This window comes from Taeniopygia guttata, chromosome 4 (genome assembly GCF_048771995.1).
Source record: "Taeniopygia guttata chromosome 4, bTaeGut7.mat, whole genome shotgun sequence".
NCBI classification, from domain to species: Eukaryota; Metazoa; Chordata; class Aves; order Passeriformes; family Estrildidae; genus Taeniopygia; species Taeniopygia guttata.
The window spans coordinates 62,918,843-62,943,286 of NC_133028.1; the positions used below are offsets into that span (position 1 = coordinate 62,918,843).

Consider the following 24,444-nt stretch of genomic DNA (forward strand, 5'->3'; position numbering starts at 1 on the left):
GGCGGGCCCGGGGGCGGGCCCGGGGGCGGGCCCGGGGGCGGGCCCGGGGGCGGGTGTGCTCCGAGCTGCGCTGTCCGTTCTTTTTCCGGGCTCCACGGGGGAGGGGCGGTAACACGGGAAATGGAGACTCCTACCTTGGGATAAGGTAGCTGATTAAAGAAGTTAAAGTGAAAGATATAAAAGAGAAAAGGTTATTCTCTACTTCCCCGCGGGAAGTGGGACTTCCGCACGCACATCTGTCGCTCCGGAAGGCAAACGCTGTAAATAACGAATAGCCTCCCTCCCCTTCCTTTCCTTATGTTTTGTGTCCGAGCTGACGTCATGTGGCATGGCACCGTCCTTTAGTCGGTTTGGGTCAGGTGGCCTGGTTGTGTTCTCTCCCAGGATCTTGCCCACTGATCCGTAGGGCTGGGAATGCTGGGGACACAGCGCTGACGTGGGAGCGGCAGCCAAAACACCCTTCGCCGAGAGCCAGCGCACCTCCCGGCTCCGCGGGAGTGCATTGGCGACGGAGCTCCGCCCCAGCCTGAGCCGGCACCGGGCGCTTCCTTTGACGTCGCTCCCGTCGTTTGTACATCGTGGGGCGGCAAGGAGCGGGATCAAGGCGGGATCAAGGCGGCATCCTGCAGCGGGATCGCCGGCCCAGCGCCCCGGCCTGGCCGCGGGGCTGAGGCGGAGGCGGCATCGCTGGCGGTGCGGCCGATGCCGCTGCCGGCCGGGGCTGTGCCTCGGGCGGTGTTCGTGCTCTCCTTCTCCGTCCTGCTGAGCGCCCGGGGCGCTGCCCTGGGCCGCTCCGCCCGCAGGTACCGCGGGCTGTGGCGGGGCCGGGGAGCTCGGACCGGGCCCCGGTGTCGCTGCCAGCCGTCGGCGGCCTGTTCCGCCGGGAGCAGCCGGCTCATGGCTCGGCCGAGATCCCGGGAATGCCGGGCACCCCCTGCCCGCCGAGGGGGAGCTTGGCCGGAGTGTGCGGCGTCCCTCAGGGCGCCCCTTTGGGGGAAAGGCAAGCGGGGCTGTGCCTTAAAGTGATGTAACTAATGGAAAGTACAAGAGCGGTTTTGCCCTTTCCCACCTTTCTGTTAAAGGTTTTTGTTGTGAACTTCAGGCGTTTCATGAGTTGAATATTAGGAGAAATTTCTTCTAATTTCATTAGACGTGGGAATGGACTGCGCAGGGAGGTGGTGGAATCACCATTCCCAGACGTGTTCAGGGAAAGACTGGACGTGGTGCTCAGTACCATGATCGAGGTGACACGGCGATACTTGTTCCTAGTTTGGCTGTGATGATCTCAAAGGTCTTTTCCAGCCTAATTGATTCTGTGAAAGAGCTGAGTCTATTCCACTTGCTGTAATGTACTTTTAAGATTGGGAATTTAAGAGCATGTTAAAACATAATGAATAAGATATTATTTTTTTTTCTTTTAGTAATTTATCTGCAAGCTGTTGGTCCCGTCTCCATCCTGTAAACATGTTCAACAGTTATAATTTGAAGTTCCACCACAGAAAAGCTCTCACCTCCCCATATCCAGGATCACACATTGAGCGTTGCCAAGTTCCTGAAGATAAAGTGGGCTGGCTGACTGAATGGGAAGATTATAATCCTGTGGAGTACACTTCAAAGTCTGTTTTGGCTGGACCCAATTGGGCAGATCCCCAAATCAAGTGAGTGGATATGGTGGCTCTTTTTCCCTGTGAACAGGAAAGTAGGAAATAATCATTAATTGAGTTACCAAGATCATCTTAAGTGATCTGTGATTCTACAGTGATGTGTGAAAGTCAAGATTAAGGAAAGTGGTGGTTAGAGAACTGAGTAGTTTGGATTGTTGTGAATGTCTTTGATACTTGATTTTACTGAGCTGATGATTGAGATTGAAATAATGGACAGCTGTTGATGCTGTGCACGTGTTTCTCTGTGTTGTGAGCTAAATAAAAATCTAATTCTCCTTAAGAATTTGGAAGAACATTTTAGTGATACACTTGTTTGTTTATTCATGGTTGGAATGCAACATGAAAAAAGAAAGTGTAATTGTGGTTTTTGAACGGAGTGCTCTGACTCGAGAAATATGAAAGGTTGAACTATTTACAGAGTTTTTTTTGTGACTGTGTAACAATGTGGGTGTCAGTACTTTTGTCTCAAGTAATAAGGGATAGGACAAGAGGAAATAGCCTCATGTTGTGCCAGAGGAGGTTTAAATTGGATATTAGGAAAAATTTCTTCACCAAAAAGTTTGTCAGGCACTGGAACAGGCTGCCTAGGGAACTGGTGGAATCCCATCCCTGGAGTTACTTAAAAGATACCTGGATGTGGCACATGGGGGCATGATTTAATAGTGGGCTTGGCAGTGCTGCAGCAAACTCGGTGATTTTAAGAGTCTTTTCCAACCAAAATGATTCTGTGATTCTACACCTCTAATCTTAACAAAAATACTTTTGAAACACTTTGTCTAAGTGAAGATTGAGAGAGATGCAATATGAAATACTTTGGTTCTGCACTTTTGCCTGCAGAACTAAATACAGAGGGACTGTAATCAGAAAAGGTTAGGACTTCATGGCCTTTAGAAAAGGGAGGACCTGCAACTCCAGTTCTGGTAAAAACTGCTCATCAACACACTCAAAGGGGTGTTGCTGGTCTGATGGCTGGCATACAAGCTTTTGTGTTTTGTAATTTGTCTCTATTAAATTCTTATTTGCCACACAGCAATGAAGGTTTTTCTCCCAAATTCAATGAGAGAGATGGAGAAGTGGAGAGGAAGAGTCTGAATGGTTTGTATGCGGTGGAAAATGGGAGACCCCGGTGAGTGTGGGGTTTTTATTTGCATATTCATTTCAGTGGTGTAGTTTCAGTGCTCTTACAGGTCTGTCAGTTCCAATACATGGTACCTGCTAGGACAAAGCCAAGAGAGAAAAACAGAATCAAGTTTGATGAATCTAAGTTGATGAACGAGAAAAACATGTTGTGTCTCTTCCCTTTTAAAGCATGTATGTGCTTTAACACAAAATATGTGTTGCTGTCCTTCCCTTTTTTTGTTATTTAATCTTGATTTGTGGGTTTTTTTGAGTTTGTTTTGGTTGGGTTTTTTGTTTTGGTTTGGTTTTTTGGGTTTTTTTTGTAGAATGTTTTGAATGTGGGGAAATAAATACATTTAATGTGTTAAGGGTTTGGAAATTTAGCAGAAAATAAACTCCCTTCTGTTCTTCTGTTCAGCTGGTCCTCAAAGATCAGAGGGTGTGGCTGGGCTTAATTTCCAGTTGCAACCTGTTCAGGACTACATGGGTCATGTACTGTGGCATTTATTTCAGCAATCCAGTGGGAAGGACAGGCCTCACCGGCAGAGGATTGTTGGGGCGCTGGGGACCAAACCATGCTGCTGATCCTATTGTAACCAGGTAAGGCACAGGTAACTGCAAGGTACCCTGCAGCAAGGAAAAAACCCATGCATTTTGCTACTTTTCTGCTTCTCTGGGGAGGATGTTACATTTCATGGCCCTTTTTCTGTGTATTTTCTATGTGTAAGCTCATTCTGCTTTTGTTATGTAAGAAACACTAACTTAGTCTATGATAGGAGGAGGTGGGATTAGGATGCTCTTTTTGTCACTGTATGCTTTGTTTTGATGTGCTTTTCCCAGCAGGATGTGTGTGCACATGCTAACCATTTTACACAAAGTATTCCGAAAAGATTGTGTGGTTAACAGAAGCATGAGTTAGAAGTGCCATGCTGAAGACAGAACCATTGTGGAAAATCATCCTGATGCATTTTACTTCTTCCCCTTTCCAGAAGGATGCCAGTGCTACTGAGTTGCTTCCTTGGGAGTAAATGCTGGAATTGGGTTTATCTTATTTTTTGTTTAGACAGCTTTTTGCTCTGCCTATTGGTAGTTCTTAGTTCTTCACTGAAGGCGATGGTGGCTACTTGTGGCTTTGTCCTGGTGCTGCTGCAGCTTGTGTGACCATTCGTCACCACACAGGTTCCAGTGACTTGCCTCTCTCTCTCAGGCCCAGGTGTCAAGAAGCAGCAAAACATATTCTTGTTTGTCATTTTCTGCAGGTGGAAAAGGGATGGAAGTGGCAATAAAGTTGCTCATCCAGTTTCTGGCAGGAACATCTTGCAGTTTGTAGCCATCAAGAGGAGAGACTGTGGGGAATGGGCCATCCCAGGGGTAAGGGCAAAGCTTCAGAGGCAGCTGGTATTTACCTGCCGGTGAAGCCATGAGGCAGATATGGCACATGTGTGATGCAGGTGGATGTAATGTACTTAGACCTAGGATTTAAAATGTATAGAACCTGAGGGACAGTATTGTTTGTTTGTTTGTTTTCCCCCCTCTAAGGGGATGGTGGACCCAGGGGAGAAGATCACTGCTACCCTGAAGCGAGAATTTGAGGAGGAGGCCTTGAACTCTCTGCAGAAATCCCCTGAGGAGAAAGCAAAATTGGAGAAGCAGCTCCAGAAGCTGTTCAGCCAGGAACACTTCGTGGTGAGCTCTGTGTCTCTTGTGGTAGCCTTTGGAGCTGTGCATGTAACTCACAGTTGTATGGAACCTGAAGAAGTACAGCTGAAATGAAAATAAGTTGTGATGCTCATCTTCTTGAGGTGTAGGAAATTGAAGGGAGTTTGAAAACTCTGTAAGGGCAAATGTCTCAGAGGGAATGAAAAAAGTATGACTGATTCCACCTTGTTTGTTTTGACACTGAGCTTGTTCTGGTTTGTTTGGGGCCTTATAGGTGTACAGAGGATATGTGGATGACCCTCGTAACACTGATAATGCATGGATGGAGACAGAGGCTGTGAACTATCATGATGAAACAGGTAAATATTTCCAGTCATGCTCTTAGTTGCCTTTTACTCCATATGTTGATTTGAAACTGGGGCTGTTGTTGAGCTGAGAATGGCAATGGAATCAGGGGAGCATGAAAGTCAGGTGTAAAATATGGGACTAGATTCTTAAATTGACCTGTTGTCTTGGACTCCCATTTTTCACCTGTAAGATAGATCAAGCTACTTAGATGCTTCTGATGTGTTCAAGCCAGAGACTTCATGTAATGACATTTCCACTGAATTTTGGATAGTAGATGCCAGTTGTGAAGTTTCACATGTCACTGGTCCTAGATTTATCAGACCCCAGAAGCAGTGGAGATGGTGTATCTTTGGCCTCTGTCTCCTGTACAGAATAGAAGAGCATTTCCTTTGTTGTTGTCTATGAAGTCCTAAGATTCTTTTTAAAAACAGAATGAAAACTTGGGGGAAAAAAAGCAATTCAGAAGCCTTTATGCATCCCCTTGTAAAAACTAGTATTTTTTATACGTTTCAGAATTCAGTTTGTCCTGTAGAATAGTATGTGAGAAAAGGAGTAGTCAAATATTAAAGAAACAAGCAAAAATGCAGGCAGATGTATGGGCTAAACTTGGGGTAATAAGTACATGTTGTCATGATGGTTTAAAGTAACTTTTCATGCTGCTGGTGATATCCTAGAAATGATGACAGGGTGTTAACACCATTTCTGCCATTCATATTTGCCTTAAAACAGTGCAAGTCTGAAAAAGGTTTCTGGTACAGGAGCAGTGAGAGATTTAGTTGTTTTTTCTCTAAGAAGCCATTGAAGGTTGCTGCCTGTAAAGGAGCATTGTGGAAGAACTAATAGAATGTGAGAGGGGAAAAAGCAGGAAGAAAAGATGCAATAGCATGTTCTAAGTCTCGTTTTGTGAACAGGTGAGACGATGGATAACGTGCCTCTGGAAGCAGGTGATGATGCTGGAGTGGTGAAGTGGGTTGACATCAGTGAGAAGCTTAAGCTGTATGCGAGTCACAGCTACTTCATCAAGTTGGTGACTGAGAAATGGGGAGCCCACTGGAGTGAGGATCCTGGCTCTGAGTGCCACAAGTGATGGAGACTGGGAACTGACAGACTCTGAGAGGAGAATATGTTTTCCAGCCTTGAAACAGATGTCCTTGTCATCCTCAGTGAAAATTCTGTGAAATTCAGCTGGGAGAAATGCTGGACAGTGATAAACATAGGCTTTTTGAGAGACTTCAGATTGCTTCTTTTGATTTCTTAGCTAGTGTGAAATGAGAAGAATGTGGAGCTCTTGCTTTGCTTTCTTGGCTTCACTGTTTGCAGCTGTTTCATAATGTCTGCACATCTGCATGGCAGTACTGGCATTCTGACTGGTGGTAGTTCACAAGCTCATTGTTTTTGCACTGACTCCTTTTCAGGAATATGAATCCCTAAGGAATGAGAGACTTGTAGGATAACCTGAATAATGGCTTAAATTAAGTGCTGCATAATAAAGTGAAATTTCTTTTCTGAGTCATTTCATTTAACATGAGATTAGTTATCATATTCAATTACTTTTTAGTTTACAGTGTATGGATATTCTCAGTTCAGTCAGAGAGAAAAGGAGAGAGATTTCTACCAGGCTAAGCCTGGGAAAGAGTCCAAAAGGAATGTAAACAATTATTATCTCTCTCTCTGTTCATATTGTTTATAGGTATGTTCTGCTACACTGACCTAAGTCCAAGTGTACCAATGGTGTGAAAGGTTTTCACTTTGAGACCAATCATATTTCGCCTTAGTGATTCTGGTTATAAAAGAGGAACGCTACTTGTTAATAATGTTATTTTCTTTGCCTTTTGATCTTGTAGTCTTTTCTATTCCCGTCCTGCCTCAACAGCGACAACAGTATGGCTGGGATTCACATCTGAATATGTGACTGTGCCTCTGTGTCAAAAGAAAACTATTGGAAGATGAAACTTCATGACTGATTTGAGGAGATTAATTTTGTGATTCCTTCACTTCCCCCAGCTTGTGGGGTACAGTACAGCTGTTGTGGAGACTGCATCATAAACAGAATCAGTGGAAAGAGCAGCCTTGAAGTATAATTTTGTAAATTGTGCTGGTTTCTTACCCTAAAGGTGATGTGAGTAACTTGCAGTCAAGAGGCTGATGGCAGCCTTCTATGGCATTTATGCTGCTAACAGGGGCTGCACAACAGTTGCAGACATTTCTCTTTGTGTTTTTAATCAATTTCTGTTAATTTTGTGCTGGTGTTAGGAGTTGGTGACAGTGACAGCTGAAAGTTGATGTTAAGACCTGAGGACATCAGGAATTGTGATCCATGTGTTGAAGTAAGTTGGTGATAAGTGTAATGGTGTGGAATTAACCTTGTGTAACAGTACTGTGACACACTCATGCACTGTTGAGACTTTATCCACATCCTCCTTAACTAATTAAGGGGTTTAGGACTTTCTCCTTTTCAGCTCTACCCCCGCCTCACAATTAGCTAGTGAAACCTGGAGGATTTTATGGGTGTTTAATGCAGCAAACCGTGGGAATCTTGCAGAGTTATTAGTATGTTCCTTTCAAAGGAAAAGGTAATGTCAAAAGGTATTAATTTTTCTTTCAAGCCTTGCTCACCTATTCCTGCCTATCAGATTTCTTCTGTGACATGATGCATTATGCAGAGTAGACTCCCAGCAGTGTAGTTGGGTTTTGAAAGCATGATCTTCAAGACAGTCAGGGGATATGGATCTGCACTCTCTATATACAGTTTTTACTACTCTGTCTTGCATCAGAAAACCACAAAGCGTCAGTAATCATACCTTCTTCAGATGTTTTGGGTTATTTTTACTTCTCAGCTGATAAAAACGACTGGGTTTTTTTTTGTAACAACCCCTACTAATCCTTAGAGGATTGACAGGCTTGGCAGTGGAAATGTGTTCTGGAAAGAGTATTTGTTGTTTATTTTTTCAATGTAGATATTCTGACTGTAGCGATGCTGGAGGGGTGCTCAGGTGATAATACTGAGAGTACTGAAGTTGCAAACTGAGAGACAGCATAAATTCTTTTTCCTGAAGAAATAGGAATTTGTGGGTTAAAGTCATTACCTTTTGAGGCCAGCTGTGTACTGGCAGTGTACTTGCAGTTTGAGAGTTGTGCTTTCTGCCACCCAACTCTGTGGGTTAAACAAAAAACAGAAAGAGCAAATAAGCAATAGGCTGCAGTCAGGCTGGAAAAGTGCTGTCAAAATTACTTTCTTCCCCAAGACATTTGAAATCCCAGAGAAAGGATCTTTTCCAAATGGAACTAGCATAGAGAATGTGCTTTTGTACATGCCATCCAGGTTGAGTTACTTACACACTGCTTTGTAATGTTGCAGAATGTGAAGTGAGCAACAAGTCAGGATTATGGAAAAAAACTGACAGTGCTAGGAAGTAACCTCTGTTTTGTGTAAGAAGTTCTTTTGTTGAAAATAAGTTTTTTTTGTATCCCAGGGCATCAGCCTGGTGTTGGACTACAATTATCAGCCTGTGCTGCTTCCAGAGCAAATTAGCAGAGGGAGATGGGACTTCCACTAATTAAGCTACCAAAATAGCATTTCTGCCTCCCATCTTCTTTTCTTTGGAGAGGTGATGTGGTTCAGGTGAAAGGTGTTTGCTGATCATCCTTTGTAGGAATAGAATTTTGGGCTTTTTCCTTGAAGCAGAATATGCCTGGAATGTTTTCAGTAAAGTGCTTACCTTAAAATCACAAATTTATGGAGATTTGGGAATAATTTCATCCTGTCCTGGGTTTTTTTTATGCTTAAATTGTGCCTCTCTTGAGGAGAGCAAAAGATGGGCAAAGATGAAATAAACAATTTTCTTCAACAAAATTGTGAGAAAACCCGTATACCCAATAGACTTCTATTTTATTTGAGACTTCTATGCAGCGTGTTAAATTGACAATACAGTAAATAAAGGAAACAGGTCCCATTTCAGTGAGTGATAAAATCCACATTCTATAATTCTACTGAAGAGTTTTGTGAACAGCTTAGTCATTAGGTTAGTAGTATTTATTGATTAGGGAAGATCATGGATACATGTGGGGGGAAACACTGTTTTTTTAGCTGTGAAGTAGTTACATTTTTCTGCTGTTAATGAATGTAGAAATTTTCTGCACTTGGGTTGTTTGATAAGAATTCAGTGAACCTTATTCCACCATTCTTGAAAGCTGTTCAGCTGTTAATTACAGAAGTAAGCAGGATTCATCAGTTTTAGTGCAGTAGTGGGCGTTTGTTCAGCTGGGCTCAGAATAGGAGATTTTCATTTATATCCTCTGCAACAAATAAGAAGAAAACATTATTAACATTATATTATATTAACATTATATGTGAAGTAGACATTTTTATGCTGTATCACTTTCAATAAAGGGACTGATGCTATGAATGAGCAGAAGTATACATGTACTTAGATAACTCCTTGCAGCTTTAGTCCTTCATGACTGGTAAAATGTCATCAGAAGAGCTTGAAAAATTTTGGGGAGAGCAAAGGTTCCATGTGTCTGACTTCTGACTAGAATCAGCCTCCACTTAAAATTAGGGACTTGCTAGTAGGATTTTGAACACAATTCTTCATTCATGTTTGGTCAAATGCCTTCTGTCCCATAACTCTTCTGGGATTAGCCTGTGCTACATTGTTAACGCTGTTGACCTTTTGCAGTCTTGTTATTAGTGTTCTGTTTTCCTCTTGGCACAGTGGCCATGGCCTTCTGCTTACAATTTCTTTGCCTCAGACCTTTGTTGAGGTCTGAGTAATGTTCTTGGTGGGAACATTCTGTCAGGTACATCTGCCTGTTCTTTTAGGTTTACCTTCCTTAATCCCAAAGCAGTGGCACCATTCTTTCAAAGCAATGAGTTTGTCCTGGTCTCCATCGCACTCTTGGAAGAAACGGGTTATGCAGTGTTCCATGGGAACAAGGGAGGCTCTCAGGGGTGCGAGCTCCGAGTGTGTCAATAATCTGAAAGAAAGGGCAGGTATGGAGAGCTGCATTTCCTTAATAAATCAGTAGGATTATCAAAGCTGATCTAAAATGCTAGAAGACAACAACGATGGCTTTATCAGAGATGCCCTAATGGATTTTTTAATGGTGCTTCTGTAGTGAATATATCCTAGGTCATGATAAAGATGTCTAATATCTGATGAGCTAAAATGCTTTTGCTGCATGTTTGTTTGCCAAGATCGTTTTTTCCTAGAACAAGTATTACTTTTGTAGTAATTACAGGTATTGAAAGGAACAACTTGCTCACAACTCATCACTTGTGGAGTTTTGCTGTTAATTCTCAGGATATCAAGCTTGCAAAGTGCTTAACTGTGTTCTAAAACAGTAGGTGTGATTGTCCTGAGATATTGAAAGTCTGAACTTGGAAATACAAATCCCATCACTGAGTGATATGACCAAAAGCTTGAAATCTGAGTTATATTCTCAGAGGCTGGAAGCTTCCTCTGAACTGTGACTATATCTGCTCCTTAAACTGAGAGAACTCTGTGGTGTTCGTTGAAAACTGTGGATGCCTCACTAATGGATTTTTGCTGCCAGGGCTCTGTCCTTTGTACTTAGCCTGTTTCTCTTAGCTTCATTTATAACAGGACTTCTTCCTGGCTGGGAGCATTAGTAGGTATTAGGACACTGTAGAGCTTACAGTGTAAACACATCATCATGCAAGGCAAGAGGATAGCAGATCCTGACCTAGGATATGATCAGGAAAACAATGAGGGGAAAAGTTCTGTGTTAGAGAGGGAGTGATACTGGCTTCCAACAGCTAAGGGACTAGTTCTGTAGAGAATCCATTGAGGTGTTTAGACATGTAAAACAGCCTGAGTTTAATCAGCAAATCAGAACTAAACCACAGATATTTTTTTACCTGTCAACAGGGTGATGATCAAGCTGGTGAAACTGCCAGTGCACAGGATACACATACATGTGGTAATTTTTCTCAAAGTCGTGCAGGAGCAGCTCAACCGGGTGGTCACCAGCCACAAGGCGTTTGTCATTCTGGTAGATCGTTTTTACCTGAACTCAACACAGAAATTGTTATTTTTTGTTTTGGGTTGAAGATCTGTCCTGAAGAGAACTATCTGTCGAGAAGATGTTTTGGAGAAATGGAACTTGATAATAAAATACCCCTAGGGTATTTTAAATACTCCTAGGGTGTTTTAGTGTTGGTGACCATATGCAGCATGGAAAGCTTGCCATAGGTAGTCCAGGACAATTTTGCTGCTGTCCATGTCACCTTTGGCAGTAACTAGAAAGGAAGTGGAATTCCTGTGGCTTAATTGTCAGACTCAGCTAAGGGGGGCAGTAGCCTCAGCTTGTTAGGAGATTAAACCAGTTTTTCACATCTTGTGTCCTGAGGCAAGCAACACATTTTTGGTGGGAAATAAGCCGTCTCAAAAGTCATCTAATTAATGCCATTTTGTATGAGCTGTTCTGGACTAGTCCATGTAACTGTATAATCTTATTTGAAAAGGATTGCTGACCTTATTCCTTTGCTTTTCGGTTAGAATCCCAGAAGCGTTCAGGTCACGTTCATAGTATTGAATAAGGATGTTCTTAAGCCAGTCTCGCATCCGGAGGGGAAACTGAGCCACTTCATAATCAGTACAGGGGGGGATGTCTGTGCCAAAGAGAAAAGCTTTTGTTAGCAAGTCATCTGTTAAGTCCCCATTCGAGCGTTTCTGAGATTTGAGATCTACTTCCAGTAAAAGTTAGAATTGATGGAGCTGTTAATACATAAAATTTTGAATGCACCTAATGTGTTCAATTATAAATCTAGAATTTTTTTAGTGCACGTGCTTAACCAGCTGTGCAAGCCACAACCTTTTTATATCTGTGCAGCTTTTGACCATAGTTGTGCACTGAAGGTCTAATCAGTCAGCTGCATGAAAGTAGAGTTTTTGACAGCAAAGGAATATTCTGGCTGGGAATGCACTTTCCTTCTACCATATGCAGCAATTGAAGAGGTTGGAAATCAGTTCTGTCTTTTAGATCCTGACTTCTGCATTTGGCATCTAAGTTCGGTTGATGGTTTTTGGTTTTTATTTTCCATGGGGGTTTGAGATGGACATTTTCATTTAATAACTCTCTGTAAACACTTGTTTTCTGGTCAAGGATTTACAAAAATCTTCAGAGACTATAGCAATAGGAGCATATAAGACAGTGCAGGGGGAAGATACGGTCACCAACAAATTTGTGAAAGCACAGGAGAGATGTCTAGGTTTAAGATGCTTGTTAAACATGTTTAGGGTTTTGAAGGCCTTAATTAGCAGATAATTGATGCACAAGCGGCAGATTACAGGAAGAAGGGTAATTTAGGGCTGGCAGATGGGTTAAGGCTACTGGCTCTTCAATTCTTCAAAGGAAAACAAGCTTACGTTTGCAGGAGCCCATATAGTCTAGGTGCAGCTGGCGTCCTGTTTTTGTCCCTTCCAGTTGACATTTGGTGCCAAAGAGCTGACATGTGCCATCATAAGTCTTGTTATCTGTACCACAAACCTAGAGGAAGGAAGACCGTCACCCCACTACTGTGTTGAGAAAAATCCTTGTGACTCAGAGTCATTACAGTAATCAAAGCATCATGTGGTGAATACCACAGGGAGTACATATGATCAGAAGTATTGGAATTTGTAGCTGTTGTATGCCTGCATGAGGACTGTACTTGTACACTCAGTTATGCAACACTTCAGTTTGATTTTATGGTTGTAATATAGCCTCTGAGATGCTGTGGGATTATTTCACTGGATGTATACTCAGCATGTGCTCTAAAATACCAAAAGGATACACAGAAATTTTAGTGGCAGGGGAAAGCTACAATCCCTGAGACTGAGTGAAGCAAGTCAGTTACTGTAGTTACATGGGTTCATACTGCTCTCAAACCACACTTAGTAAGTTTGGGTGCTTTATACTCAATTTTTCAATTACTGGAATCACTCAAACTCACTTGCATGCTTTTTAGGGTATAGAACCATGGTAAATAATAGCAGGGGAATATGTTATCTTGTGAACACTTTGGGTGGCTTTTCCGAGTCCTGTACACTGGGTGAAATACTCACGTGCTCATAGTCTTCGGTGGGAGGGCAAGCAGCAGGATCTTGGCAAATGCAGTGGGGTTCCCCTTGTTTGTCTGCATGACAGACTTTGCCTCTTTTGCAGTGGAAGTTGTGACATGTGTCTGGCAGTCCTAGCAGGAAAGAGGGGTGATGGGATAAAGCCAAGTGTTTGTCAGATACTACTGAGGGAGGGCCAAAGCAAAACACAGCCCAGTGATCATCAAGAACTTAAAATGTATTTTTAAGTTTGCATTTTTAAGTTTGTTATGAAGCTGGATCTTGTATTGAATAAAACAAGCCAAACTTTAAATGAGGATTTTTATGAAACTTCTGGCAGTACCAGGTTTGAATTAGAGGGGGAAATAATTTTTTTTTCCTAGAAAAAGCTGTTTGTTCTGTAGGGACTGATTTTCACTTCCAGCTCTTTTGGTGAAACGTATCCCATCTGTCTTTGCTGAATCAAGCACTGGCCTTTGTCCCACTCCTACTTGAATTCCAGCTGCTGTTCTGAAACTGAAAGCTCTCAGTGCAAGGTAATCCCCATTTCTGTATAACTGACACAAAAATTTGTGCACTGCCTACAAATGTTTTTCACTGACAAATTGCTAAATCCAAGGGCGTATGGAAGGGATTCTCTGGGAACAGGGGATTAGGCACAAGCACAGTTCAGTCATGTGAAATCCTGTACTGCAAAAGGCAGAAAAGAAATGCAGACTAGCAGATTCCCCAGCTGCAGAGAGTTGGGAGTTACATGACAGTTTTGCTTGGGGCTTACCAAGGAGAGCCTCCTCATTCCTGTTGCTGACACTTTCCATCTCACCATGGGAACTGTTTGTAGTCTTAACCTGCACAGTCACAGAGGCATAAGCAGAAAGTTGTGGTAAATCTTGGGAAGAAAAAAAATACTTGGACTAATTTTTTTTTCAGGTCAAAATACAGAGCTGACTGAGGCACAGTTTGCTCTGTTTTAAGCAGAGAGCAAAATATGTGAGAAGAGCATAAAGCCTCTGGTAGTATTACCATGCTCTTGTCATTTGGGGAAAATGACATGAGTGGGTGTTGGAGCGAGATAGAAATGGGAGCTCAGTAAGGCCTGAATTTCTTATAATTATTCTATGGACTCTAGTTGCCTGCCTTTCCTGTTCACTTTTGTGTAGTAGCATTTAAAACCTTTATGAGAGATGAGTGAACAGGCTGGCCTAGTAAGCTGGAGACTGGGTTTCAGGCTTTGCATCTGTGTATCTGTATTTATTTGTGTGTTTCATTACACACCCCACTGGGTCTGGAGCTCTTCTGTGAATGGTGTTCACTTCCTTTCTGGTCCAATTCACCTAAATGCTCTGGTGAAGTGACACAGCATGAACCAGAGGAATAGTGAATGTAAGGGGAGGTGAGACTTCTGCATATTAAGAAGTCACCTGTTTTTCTCCAACGGGTCATTTCAATCATCAGGAATTTAAATTTGGAACTAGTCCCTCTCCCCCTTTTTGTAGTATTCAAGTTTTATTTTAAAGATAATTTACCTTATCTTCACTGTCCATTGAATTAATGTTCTGAATGGAGCTACTCATTTTCAGTTGTTGCTTGTTGTCAGAATCAGGTGGCTCATGATCATCTTGTTCAGAGTGAGCAAGGTCTTTAATCTTGACAATTTGGAAATCCTTAGTCTCTTTGTGAACTGCAGTGTCATCTTCCGTGGTTCCTTCCCCTTCAGACTCAGTACTGGTGCTCTCTTGGTCGTTACTCTGGATTCTCTCCTCTTCCTCATAGGCTGTTTCTTTCCAGGTATTGCTGAGATATTCCTCACCATCAATGTCACCACTGTCATGACCATCATCATCATTACTGTCTTCCCTATCTTGTATTTTCACCGCTGTGTCATGATCACTCTGATAGTTCACTTGAATATTGTATTTTCTTTCTTGACTTTGCTGTTTGGCATCCTGATATTCGGTATGGGTTTTTTGAGAGGGGGGGATTTCTTCTTTATAGGACTTCTTCTTGTTCTTCCTCTCTTCTTCAAATTCTTCAAATTTCTTGCTGTGTCTCTTGGTTTTCCGGGTTGGTTGTCTGGAATCTCTCAGGAGTTCATCTAATTGCATGCTGTTCTCATGTTGATGTCTTTTGTATTGGTCACCTTGACGTGTCTGATGGTCTTTGTGCTTTGCGTCTCTGTAATCACTTTCTTCATCCCATTTCTCATCCTCTTCTTCCATGCTTTCCTCTTCATCGCTTTCACTGTTTTTTTCAGACAGGCCAACAGCATTTTTGTTATATTTCCACATGTTATGCTCATGATGAAGGCTGAAAGCACCCAATGGATGTTCTGCATGGCCTGGAAGGTGTCGGTTTGCCATGTTCCCATGTTTCTCATGCTTCCTGAGCTGGTCATGCTCAGAGCTGGACTGTTCTCTGCTGCTGCTCCCAGAGTCACTGTCCTGGTTATCAGAAGCCAAACCTAGCTTATTGTGCAGTACAAGGAAATCAATGCTTTTTAGGCTGTTTTTCACTTGATGCTCGCTCCCAGTTCTTCTTTGTTTCCCAATGGTCTGGGGCTCATCCCTGTCTTCAGAGCCTGGTTTTAAGTTACTGGGACTGGGCAGCAAATCACCCTTGTCTACATACCCTGTGTTCTCTTCCTTTGAGGCTTCAGAATGAATATATTCACTCTTTAAAAAAATCAATATAACAGATTAATAAATCTCAGGATTTATTGAAGCTGATGTGGTGATGTTTTTGCCTTGTATTGCAAAGCATGGCACTGGCTTCTTTTGTTTTCTTTGTATGTGCTTCTCTTAAACTAGCCCAGAGCATGACATTCACAGCTAATCTGCCTTTCTCAGAAAATCTGTTTATCTGTCCCTTCTTTTATTGCTGGAGTTTCTGGAGAGGTCTACGCAACTCTGTTTCATAGACAGATGCATATGGGTGTCTTGTGAATTCTCAAAATGCTTAATTAGTATTTTTGTCATAACAACAGGCATTTGTAGGCTGCAGTAATTATCACTTACCTCAGAGAAGGGGGATGCAAAACATAACTTTCTGCACAAATAAGGGAAAAATAAGGGACCTGGGAAAAGGGGAGCAGGCAAAGAGAGAGTACCTTTCGCAAGGTGTCATGGCAGCAATTCCCAAGAGGTGACCTGCATTGATTTTATAATCCATATATAAATCTACTTTGAGTCCAATATATCATTATTTCCTTGCTGAAGTCACCAGGAACTATTGTGTGTGGTGACAATTATAAGATCAACAATAGATATTTGAATGCTATTTTTTTTCCTTAATCTGTCAAGTCAACAGCAAAAGTAGTACCTTCAGTGGAAATGGTTCAAATGCTTAAGGAGAAAACGGGCACTAAAATTACTGTCAGGTCTTGCTGAAGCAATTACCTTTCTGCTGCTGTGTGTTTCTGAACAACACATATGGATGTTCAGTGTTGCTTATTGCTTACAACAGTATAGCACCTGATGCTACTATTTCTTAAAGCTTTTGTGAGATTTAATTTGGGAAGAATAGTCCTTCTCACTTGGTCCATCCAAGCTGCTGGAATAGCTTTTTGCTTTAGTTCAACTGCTTGGAAACAAGCACTTTACTCACAAATGCTTATATTTATCTATTTTTAAAGGTAGGATTAGAAATATTAATTTGATTATTGTAGATCAGCTATAACCTATTTTCTAATGTCAAAGTGGTATCTTAATGTTTTACAATTTTGTCTTTTGCCCAGTGTCCTTGGTGATGTGGAAATAGTACCAGGAACTATATTCACTGTATCAACTCCAACTCTAACTTTTTCAGGGGAAGATTGTATGTTTGCTTCAATCTAACAGAAATTCACTGTGGAGCTTTTTCAAAGTTCTACAGATTCAGAAAACACGAGGCTAAACAGTCTTTAAGATTTTCTGTTGTGGGCACCTGTGTTTGAAGCAGCAGTTTGAAAAAGATTTGGCTCATGTCTTGACAGGAAGCCTTGTCCCATGCAAGTTCTGCAGAGATATGCCTGGATACAGCTTCCAGATGCTGCTTCCCGTTATACCTTTGTCCCCTGGGCAAAACCAGCTTTTAGAACTCAGGTGCTCATAAAGGAACTTGGGCAAATTTCAGTCACTATCTGTGATTAGATACTGTGGGGGAGAACTGGCCTTTGATGGATGATGCACACACTTGGAACTGATGATTCATTGGCTATTGCAAGGTTTTGTTTGGATGAAAATGTCTTACGTGTGTTATTTCTGGTAGACAGCTGTAGGCTGAAAGCTAATCTTTATACCATTTCCTCTGCTGGATACTTCATTAGGAAAAGTTAATTTTTGTTTTTGTAGTGCAGAGCATGATCCAGATTGATATGAAATGTATCTGGAAAGCTGTACAGAGTGGGGTATAGTTTATAATTAAAAAATTAAAAAATGTTTAGCATAAGAGTTGGGATTTTTAATCTCTTACTACAGAGCATGATCTCAGTTTAGTAGTTCTGAAACACCCAGTGGCTTGGAGACAAGATCCATTGTGTCTGAGTAACAAAGGCTCGCCAGAACAGTGCAATAAAAAGGAATTTTTATTTGGTTCAGTCATAAATGCAAAACTGTGGGCTCTGCCATTAGTACACATATGTGGCATAGGGAGGGCTGGTGAAATCCTCTGTCTCATTGCCATCAGGGCATCTGGCCTAGCAGCCACAGAATACTCTGCCAGGATAAGCTGTGTCTAATGCTCTGCACCACAAAAAATGAAACATATGGTGGCTAAAGTCCTTACATATTTGAGTCTCTGGTGGAATAAATTGAAGGTTTCATCCTCCTCCTATACTGAAGCTGTGATAAAAACAATTTTGACTGTCGCTGGAGCTTATTTCTTGTATAAATATGGGTAATGATGATATGCAGGGATTCATTTAAGGTAATTTTGTCAATAAGTTAAACTTCCATTTTGAGGTTTAGATTTTGTCCTGTTTGCAATTGTTAATATGCAAGGCATGAGCTACTTAGCACTAATTATTGAGGTGAGAGGGTCTAAAGTTTTTTAACATAAATCAATTTGCCAACCAGTATGTATATGTTTTTATATTTAAGATGAATAATGTAAGTTACTTCCTTTTGTTTAAAGAACAAGAAGAGTTCCTTTTCTGGAATTTTCTGTTTGAGAGTTCTGAGCTTGTGGTTTACAGGATGGGTCTAAAAAAGACAAATCTATGAATATCTGCACATCCATAAGCATAGAATATTCTCAGAATGGGAAATTAAGTGCCTGATAATAATAGCATGGTGAGGACTTACTGGAATAGCAAAAACCAATCCTACAAGACAAATGAAGAGGACTACAGCCTTCATGTTTTCCAGATCTTGTAGAGGACAATAGTTAATGGTACAGGGGTAGGGCTTAGAGGTTTCCTTTCTGCAAGAAACATGAAAAAAAAAACAAGTTAGGATTTGGTTATAATGACCTAGAAATGACTGATGGAAGCAATATAGTGGCTACTGTAGCTTGTTAAGTCTAAAGACCCAGAAAATTGTTATGCAGTGTCCTGTAAACTCAGATTTGAGACCAGCTTAACTAGAGGACACTTTAGTCTCAGTTATTAGACAGCGATTAATCTATAGGCTGTGTTCACAAATTCCAGTGGGTGTTACTGAGAGGCAGAGCTGTGAATGGACATAGGTTAGTATTTAAATACTTACAAATAGTTGTAAGTATTTATCCACCACTATGAGATACCACTTTGTGAAAAATGCCTCTTTTATTGAACTCTGAGGCAGTGCCTGCTTGTGGCACCTCCACAGCTGAGGTGTCTCTTGGCTTCTCCCCTCTGTGTCTGGTAGGAAGAATTAAGTGGTGAAATTCTGTTCATCAGGTCTCCAAGCTCAGAAGCACTGCCCAGGCTGCTTGAAGACTGGGTGCAGTCCTGCTTTGGATGCAGTCCTGCTTCTCTGTTTTCTTGAAAATTGTCACCCAAAGTGTATGCTTTCGGAAAATCCCCCTGTTAAACACCGTTTAATGTCATTATCTTTCTGTTAATGAAGATCAAAATACTCATTAGTGGGGCATATCTAGTACGTAATCCATTTTTCCTTGCAGTTAGTCTCCAAATTACCTCTTGACTAATTATCCATTATCTCTCTGGCATTCACAGTTAGTTGTCTAAGATGTTTTCAGAGGGAAAGGCAGAATACAACAAAAGCCAATAATGAGCATATGCAAAATGCCTCAGTGGGCTGGATATGGGCAGTCACTTCAGATCAAGGCAAGTGTGGTCAGACTGAGAATTATGCAGACAACTTGTCAGAAATACAGGGCAATAATCCAATTTCCTGTAAAGCCCTAAAAACTGCATACTGTGCTATTTGAAGGCCTGGTAAGTGTCTGAGACAAGAAGGATTTGAATGTTAGGTAGGCTTGATTTTCATTTCTTTCTGTTACTGGTGAGCAACACAGACCTGGGCATGTCATTTAACTGAGTTTCCTTTTTTAAAACTTTCATTTGTCATATTTGTTTTGGTAAACTAGTTTAAGAGTTATAAATGAAAAGTTCTCTGTGTTGTGTTTTATTTATAATTGCAATTTTCTAATTTGGCTTGTCTCTGTCTGTAAAAGTTGTGTCCGCCACCTTTGCTCAAATAATCAAAAGTAGTTGGAATAAATCTGAGTTAAGGTGGCAGGACAGGGCTTTTGTATTTTCTTTTATTTTTAACTGCAAGCCTGCAGCAGCCCATAGGAAGTATAAGTCTTGAATTAAATATCTGGTATTGAATAAGTATTAAATTATTAGGGAAGCCTGACCACACTGATTGGAGTATCCTATGATGGATTGTGAGACGATATTTTCTACACTAAGTGGGAAGGCATTCCATTCTTGTTTTAATTTCCAAATATGTCCTAAAAAGAGAATTTTTAAAAGCAAGCTTTTGTAACACATAAGTTTAACAGAACTGTCAGAAAGGAATGATTACACAAGAAGCTTTTTAAACAGAGTATGAGCAGGGAGACATCTCCCAGGGAAAATTACATCATTATACTCTACAGGAGAATCTGTAGGAAGACTTAGACAAAAGGTGAATAGGAACATTTCTTGGGGTAAATAGAATTTTTGACCAAGAAATGAGAAGCAATGCTAACTAGGGGTACTGGGTTTGCATGGCAAGGAGGCTACAGGGCTGCCATTCTAATAGTGTCAGCAGCCATTTGAAATACTAATCAATGACATGAATTTTTAATAGAAGTATAAGTGTGATACTTTTAAATTACAACTGGTCTAGCACATTCCTGTTTCCAGATATTTCAAAAGCCCTTGTGAGAGCACGAGCACATTATACATATAGAAGCTGGTTCATGTGTGCACACACATAAAACTGAAAGGCAGATTTTGAGGCAGATTTCTAATCTGAGTAAAAGAAGAGATCACAATAAGAAAAAAAAAATTAAAGCATTACAACTATTTCACTCATTCTGTACCAGTAAATGGCTGATAATGAGAATTGATTCCTCTGATGCTGCCAGTTTTACAGCTGTAAAAGCCATCGGGCATAAGGACTTGCATAAAGCCTTCCGGGCATAAGTGCAAAAAGATCAAAACCAAACCAAAAGTATTTCAGGACAAGTTAAAACAATTTTTAATAAACTATTCACATTTACTTACTGTAATTGTTTCATCTCTTATGTTTCCTTTCTACCATTTCATTTTATTTTCTACTTGTTTAGATCTTGTTAGAGCTTGAGTTTTTAGAGTTTTGGTTTTTTGCTTTTTTTTTTTTTTTTTTAACCAGAGCTGTCTGTAATTTAAGACCAGATCAAATCACAATGAGCTGCTTTGATTTAATTTGACGAGGACCAAAATGAGACTTACTTATTAGGCAGAATTATTTTGAGATTAGTTGGTGGGTTTTGTCCTCTCCCAGATCCTACATTTCTTTCATGAGCTCTTGTTTGGTACATGTTTTCACTAGGTCTACCAACACATTTTTGAAAGGTTCCTCCAAGACCAGCCAGTATATTCTTCTCCAATATGAGAAAAGAAGGTGAATCTGGGTTTTTTTGCCCTTGTCTATTAGACTGATTCCTAAACTGGTATTTCAGGAGACTGTTGAAGTGTTGGGTTTCAGCTGGACCACTGTACGGTTCCAAAGGAGGCATGTGCTTTTCTTGGCTCTTGTTGGCCATAATGCTTTATTGTTTTGCAGGATCACTGGCAAAATAATTATTCCAGTGGTAAGATAAGGGTTTTCTTCCTAAACACAGTAACTACACACTGTTTTCTCTTACAAAGGACATTTTCTGTTCTAGACACAAACATCTGAAATGCGTTATCCTTAAAACAGATGACACTCTATGAAAGCTTTTGCAGTAAGTAGAAAAATGTTGCAGAGGGTTATATATAAAGCATTCTAAAGTTTTAATTAAGAATAAAGAAGAAACAGTACCATAGCAGTAGAAGAAGTGCTCCTTCCTGGCCTGCCAATGATGTACTGGAGATCCTTGACCCTTGCAGAATGTTGCTGTTTTTCCTGAGATGTGTTTTGCTGTCTGGAACAGACCCTCTCAGCAGGTGTCTTGTGCTGCAAGTGTCAGTGCAGGAGGATGGTACTCTTTGAGTCCTGGTGGAGCAAGGAATCCTAGTCTTCCATGGGATGGGGTGGGGGGCAATGGGCTGGTGGAATTCTGGTGGGTTAATTGAATCAGAAAGACAATTTAGTGCTCATGGGCTCTGGGCCAGTGGAGCTCAGTGGCTGTGTGGGAAAGACATATTTAGTGCTTTGCAGGGAGGGGAGCCAAAGGGAGCAGGTGCAAGAGTTTCTGCTGCATCAGCTGCTCCCAGAAGAGCTGAACCAAGGGATCTGCTGGGGCAGCCACACTGCTGGCTGGGGGAAAATGGAACATAGGGGATGCCAGTCCCTGCTGAGCTGCCCAGCGCTGTTTCAGTGTGCTGCACATGGTGCATGTAAGCCTGCAAAAAGGTGGAAACTCTAAATTAGGTACATAAAACCCAGTATTGGTTGGAGGCTCTTGCATAACTGAGGAGTTTGCTGTTTGGAAGCTGTTGCCATGGCTGTGCTGCCTGTCTGCCATAGTGACAACAGAGAGCGAGCTGAGGAGGAGAGCAGAAACCTCCACGAGCCTCTGCAGCAGAGGCTTTGTGGCTTCTGGTTCTGCAAGCATTAATAATTTTAATTTTTTTGGTCATCTCATTATTCCATAAAATGCTCCACCTGAACTGGAATACTTTCTGGGAGGTTGTCCAGAAATAGTGGAGGGGATGCACCAATGTAAGAGCAAAGGCACTCCCAGTTATAAAGGCAGCAGATCCAGTCCCAAATTCCCCATTCTGCCAATATCCTCTCTTCCTAAAGAGGACACTTTGCATATTGTGTTGACATGACTGGAAGAGAGGTTGAAACAAAATGAAATGAACTGTGTGAATGGTAAGAACTGTAATGCAAATGCTGAAATTCAGTCACTTTAGATAATATTTTAATTGGTTCTTTTTGAAGTTACAGTTTTATTGGCTACTCTTCTGTTCACCCAAAAAGGCAATAGACATTGGGTGTTGATTAGACAAAATATAGTGAGAAATGTTCAAAAACTGACCATGATTTATGTGGCAAACTGTGAAGTTTATAGTTAATAAAATTTTTTAAAAAATGAAAGAGCCTGAAATCAGAGCTGCGCCCTCACTCTGTAGACCAAGCAGAAAAACAAAACCCTTTGTCAAAAGCCCATGAGAAATTATTTAAATCCTTTTCCCTTTTATCTCTGCTTCTTTGCCTGGAAACAAATTGATGCCTATTGGAGTTGAAATTCTGCTTGTCTGTCAGCCAGTCGGTGCCTGACAGGAATGGGCATATTTCTGAACTTCCTGTTTGTTTTTTTCTTTTGTTGTGCATGCTGAAAAGATGATTGGTTTAATCTATTCAAAACTCTTTGTGCTGTCCTGTACCATCAGATTAGCTTTACTGGGTTATCAAAGATAAGGGGCTTGCTGTGATTTTTTTCAATGTTCGAGATACAATAAATGAAAACTGTTCAGGTGGCAACCCAGAAATTAGGACAAGTACAGCAATGTTAATTTTATGGTAGCTAAATAGTAACTCTTTTTGTCATAAAATTTTCTGATAATGGCTATTAACCTCATCTTGAAGTTCTTAATTCACAGGAAAAAAGTGCCAGACTGAAGAACTGTGCAGAAACTTGAAGCAAAAATTTGTAGGAGTTTGAAGGTTATTATTGGAAAACCGTATGTGATTTGTAGGCTTTGCCTGATTCTGTGTTTAAACAGCTTTATTGGGACTTACAGGACAGTGGGGAGGAAACACGGAAACATTTTGGTTTTGAGGATATTGAGGGATTATGCATTGTTTATCAGAGTTACATGTTTACAAAATACTTCATTATATTTACGTATTTACAAAATACTTCATTAAGCAAAATTTTCTAGCTTGGCTTTTGATGACAAAATGCTTCAGTTGAGAAGATCTCTGGTTGTTTTCCAATGTCACTGGGAGGCCTGGGCTTGTCTTGGAGCCATCAGTCCTCATGCTCTAGTCCTCAGCCAGTCCCATCGTGTCAGGCAATGTGCTTTTTGGAAACCTTTTCAGTGGTGGATTGGTAATTCTCTCACCAGGAAGAGGTGCTGTGCCATCAAGGTGAAGTATAAGGGGAAGAGGGAAAGCAAGCAGTTGCTGAGTTAAGTGAAAGGGAGGATATGCAGCAAACAATAAAGATTAAACATAGAAGAAAGAAGACAGATGAGTATAGGGAGGTAAAAAACTTTGTTTTATCTGTCTCACTGTGGCAGCTGCTAAACAGACACTTTAAACAAAGAAATAAGAGTAAAATCTCAGAGGATTTTGCCTTATATTTATTAATGTGCCTGTAAAGAAATGCAGCAAAGATCTGTGGGTCTAACTGACTGTGGGGGAGATGAAACTAGGCTCAAAAGACATATGTTTTTATTGGAGCTGTCTGCACTTCTGCATGCTCAGTCCTGCCAGAGGGTTCATATCTCTGCCCACAAGAGAGTGGTGTTGAGCCATTGGCTTCCAGACCACGTGCCAGGGATCAACTTCCAGGTTTTTAAAATGACAAGTAAATTCTAATATCAGTGCTCATTCTGATTTACAAATAAAGTTTGGCTGTTCCATCAAATATGCTTTACCCCAAAATGAAAAAGTGTAAGCAAGGTGGAACTGAAGTGTTTTAGCGTAGATAAAGAAATTGTGCAGGTATACTGGCTATTTTATCAATGATATAATACTTAGCTGTGTGTCTATGTGTTTTCTCTTTTTACTACAGAGGGAAAAAGACCAGCAAAGTGAACCACAAAACAAGAGATAGACATGAAACCGTTTGAGTCTGATTGCAGTCAGTGCTGAAGTGTGTGTGCTGTGGAGTTTCAGGTGCCGAAGGTCACAGTCTCCCAGGCGGTGTTGAGAGGGCTCTAAGCACATCCCTGGTTGCCTTTTCGCCATTAATTAAATGATCAAAGAAATTTAGGGAAATCTCGTTAACTTCCTTAACAAAAGGTGCATCTGAAGTCTTTCATGAAGTGATGAAATGGCCTTCATTGAGAGAATTGTATGAATTATTTAGATTCTCAA

The 24,444-nt window shown here is 41.1% G+C and overlaps 2 protein-coding genes across 4 annotated transcripts; one reads left to right on the forward strand and one right to left on the reverse strand.

Annotated features, from left to right (window-relative positions):
- The first annotated feature begins 37 nt into the window (after window positions 1-37).
- Window positions 38-6,313, forward strand: NUDT9 (nudix hydrolase 9). 2 transcript variants are annotated; one of them, XM_072928759.1, is made up of 8 exons: window positions 38-145; window positions 1,422-1,658; window positions 2,695-2,790; window positions 3,297-3,383; window positions 4,043-4,154; window positions 4,323-4,469; window positions 4,717-4,801; window positions 5,702-6,313. In XM_072928759.1, exons 2-8 carry the CDS (start codon window positions 1,465-1,467, stop codon window positions 5,875-5,877), a joined length of 897 nt encoding a protein of 298 aa, XP_072784860.1. In that variant the 5' UTR covers window positions 38-145; window positions 1,422-1,464; the 3' UTR covers window positions 5,878-6,313. The 2 variants fall into 2 exon arrangements, with proteins under 2 accessions (XP_072784860.1, XP_030127795.4); XM_030271935.4 differs by lacking the exon at window positions 38-145 and adding an exon at window positions 321-803.
- Window positions 6,314-8,663: 2,350 nt separating this feature from the next.
- SPARCL1 (SPARC like 1) lies at window positions 8,664-23,354 on the reverse strand. Of its 2 annotated transcripts, XM_032748225.3 has the most exons (10): window positions 21,271-23,354; window positions 18,133-18,250; window positions 14,380-15,525; window positions 13,632-13,701; window positions 12,860-12,987; window positions 12,182-12,302; window positions 11,288-11,424; window positions 10,672-10,820; window positions 9,619-9,767; window positions 8,664-9,086 (listed from the first exon to the last, which is right to left on the reverse strand). In XM_032748225.3, the coding sequence occupies exons 2-10, from the start codon at window positions 18,184-18,186 to the stop codon at window positions 9,058-9,060; spliced, it is 1,983 nt and encodes a 660-aa protein (XP_032604116.3). In that variant the 5' UTR covers window positions 18,187-18,250; window positions 21,271-23,354; the 3' UTR covers window positions 8,664-9,057. The 2 variants fall into 2 exon arrangements, with proteins under 2 accessions (XP_032604116.3, XP_072784859.1); XM_072928758.1 differs by lacking the exon at window positions 21,271-23,354 and having other exon boundaries at window positions 18,133-20,200.
- Between the last annotated feature and the right edge of the window lie 1,090 nt (window positions 23,355-24,444).

Excerpts from the sequence above, each read along its gene's own strand:
- NUDT9 (XM_030271935.4), top strand. The coding sequence starts at position 703 with ATGCCGCTGCCGGCCGGGGCTGTGCCTCGGGCGGTGTTCGTGCTCTCC. Across the intron at positions 3,384-4,042 it reads GCTGATCCTATTGTAACCAG|GTGGAAAAGGGATGGAAGTG; the intron begins GTAAGGCACAGG and ends CATTTTCTGCAG. Across the intron at positions 4,155-4,322 it reads GGGAATGGGCCATCCCAGGG|GGGATGGTGGACCCAGGGGA; the intron begins GTAAGGGCAAAG and ends CCCCCCTCTAAG.
- SPARCL1 (XM_032748225.3), bottom strand. The coding sequence starts at position 18,186 with ATGAAGGCTGTAGTCCTCTTCATTTGTCTTGTAGGATTGGTTTTTGCT. Across the intron at positions 15,526-18,132 it reads GATTGGTTTTTGCTATTCCA|AGTGAATATATTCATTCTGA; the intron begins GTAAGTCCTCAC and ends ATTTTTTTAAAG. Across the intron at positions 12,988-13,631 it reads GAATGAGGAGGCTCTCCTTG|GACTGCCAGACACATGTCAC; the intron begins GTAAGCCCCAAG and ends CTTTCCTGCTAG.